This window comes from Coffea eugenioides, chromosome 5, assembly GCF_003713205.1.
Source record: "Coffea eugenioides isolate CCC68of chromosome 5, Ceug_1.0, whole genome shotgun sequence".
Lineage (NCBI taxonomy): Eukaryota > Viridiplantae > Streptophyta > Magnoliopsida > Gentianales > Rubiaceae > Coffea > Coffea eugenioides.
This window is the reverse complement of record NC_040039.1, coordinates 35583448-35585149: the sequence shown is the minus strand read 5'-3', so window position 1 is coordinate 35585149 and position 1702 is coordinate 35583448. Positions and strand designations below refer to the sequence as shown.

At 40.5% G+C, this 1702-nt stretch overlaps 1 protein-coding gene across 1 annotated transcript; it reads right to left on the bottom strand.

The window, feature by feature from the left end:
- Nucleotides 1–536: 536 nt before the first annotated feature.
- On the bottom strand, nucleotides 537–1498 carry LOC113771475 (cysteine-rich repeat secretory protein 38-like). Its single transcript, XM_027316051.1, has 2 exons — nucleotides 643–1498; nucleotides 537–589 (listed from the first exon to the last, which is right to left on the bottom strand). Exons 1-2 carry the CDS (start codon nucleotides 1496–1498, stop codon nucleotides 537–539), a joined length of 909 nt encoding a protein of 302 aa, XP_027171852.1.
- Between the last annotated feature and the right edge of the window lie 204 nt (nucleotides 1499–1702).

Here is a 1702-nt window from a genome sequence, read left to right as displayed (position 1 = left end):
GCTATTTAAATGTTTCTTGCAAATTGAATGCAAATACTTTCTCAAATGGACTTTGTCATTATGTATGCTGATCAACTAATCAAAACAAAATAATATAGTAGATAAATGGATAAATTACTAAAGGAAAACAAAGTGGAGAGAAGGCCAACCCATTTTCGTACATCAAACCATCATACCTAAGGGGATTCTATAATGGCCACCATACGGCTATTTCAATAAACATGCAATAGTTAATTACTGTCCTAATGGTTGCAAAATGACTAAGTATGTACATAATTATTGGCCTAAGAAGTATGAGTCCACTTAAAATTCTTCCATAAAAATGACAATTCATGATGAATGTGATCAGTACGACGTGATTATGCTGAAATCTTAACATTATGTATTCCACTATTGTATAAAGTTACGTGGTGGCCTCCTTTAGGTATGTATTTTATTTTGAGATTGAATCCACACCCTCTCAGTACAAACTTCAATACTATTAATTCCAATTATAAATGCTTGAAGGCATGGATTCAAATGAAGGGTGTGTGGATTTAATTCTTTTCATTTTCGACCCGGAATCTGATACAAACAAGAAATCGTAAGCCTGCATACAAGCCCAAAAAAGACTGCCATATATAACAATGCTCCAGAACTTACCTTTAGTGGAACTAGAAGGAGGACCACCAGGAGAGTTTGCCGGAAGCGGTGGTGCAGAGGATGTAGGCGGTGGTGCAGAGGATACACTACCGTAGAAGGGGTAAACCTCATACCTTACCTTACAGCTTGGAAACATCACTCTACCTCCCACTCTGCCATTACAACACGAGGGCAGCACTGATATAGCATTGCTGAGACAAGTTTCGCAGTCTAGAGCGGATAGATCTGGTGTGCACTGCGCAAGGGTGTACAATTTCTTGTTACCCGTGGAATAGTCGCCTTCTCGAACAGCAAACATTTTCGCCCCCGTTCTATTTGTAGCCTGAACCGCAATGTCATTCACCAGGTTTTCCAACGTTGTTTTGAACTTCTCCTGGTCCCGTCCAGTGACATTTTGTACATTGTACATAGCAAAAACAACGTAGACATCGACCCTGGAGAAAATTGCCTGGTTAGAAAAGCGTAAGAAGCACTCCTCGTACCAAACAATAGCATCCTCGTGATACGGGCACTCCTCAATTACTTTGACGCCGGCTATTGCTACGCATTGTCCACAAACATCAGTGCTGACATCGCCTCGACAGAGAAAGAGGCCATAGACCGTGTTAGAAGGGTCATTGCCAGTACTGGAATTGTAGAAACCACTGGTGTCTGTCTGAAATGCATTTGAATATAGAGCGTCAAACACGGAATACAGATTGTTACTGTAAATCCTGCCAGAAATACTGCTCGGTTCGTATGTAGTATTTCCACAGTAAGACGCAAGAAAATTAACGGGGCTACTGAGTCTGGTATGAAAGCTAAGCAAACAAAGCATGCAATATTGGAAGTGGAACAACAAATTTCTGGAGATCATTTCACAGGCAGGGATCAAAAGAATAAAAGGCTAAAAATACACAAATTACAGTTGTAAAATAGGAGCCAAAGTTTTGGTTGAGGGATCATGAAAATTGTACAGGCCAGGAAAACGTGTAGTCTAGGAAGACTTTATTTTAGCAAGTCGGTCAACGAAGTGCCTGGACGGGAACCATCAGCTGAATGGTCTGTAACCAAAATTCTA

Excerpts from the sequence above, each read along its gene's own strand:
- LOC113771475 (XM_027316051.1), bottom strand. The coding sequence starts at position 1,498 with ATGATCTCCAGAAATTTGTTGTTCCACTTCCAATATTGCATGCTTTGT. Across the intron at positions 590-642 it reads TCCTTCTAGTTCCACTAAAG|GCTTACGATTTCTTGTTTGT; the intron begins GTAAGTTCTGGA and ends GCTTGTATGCAG.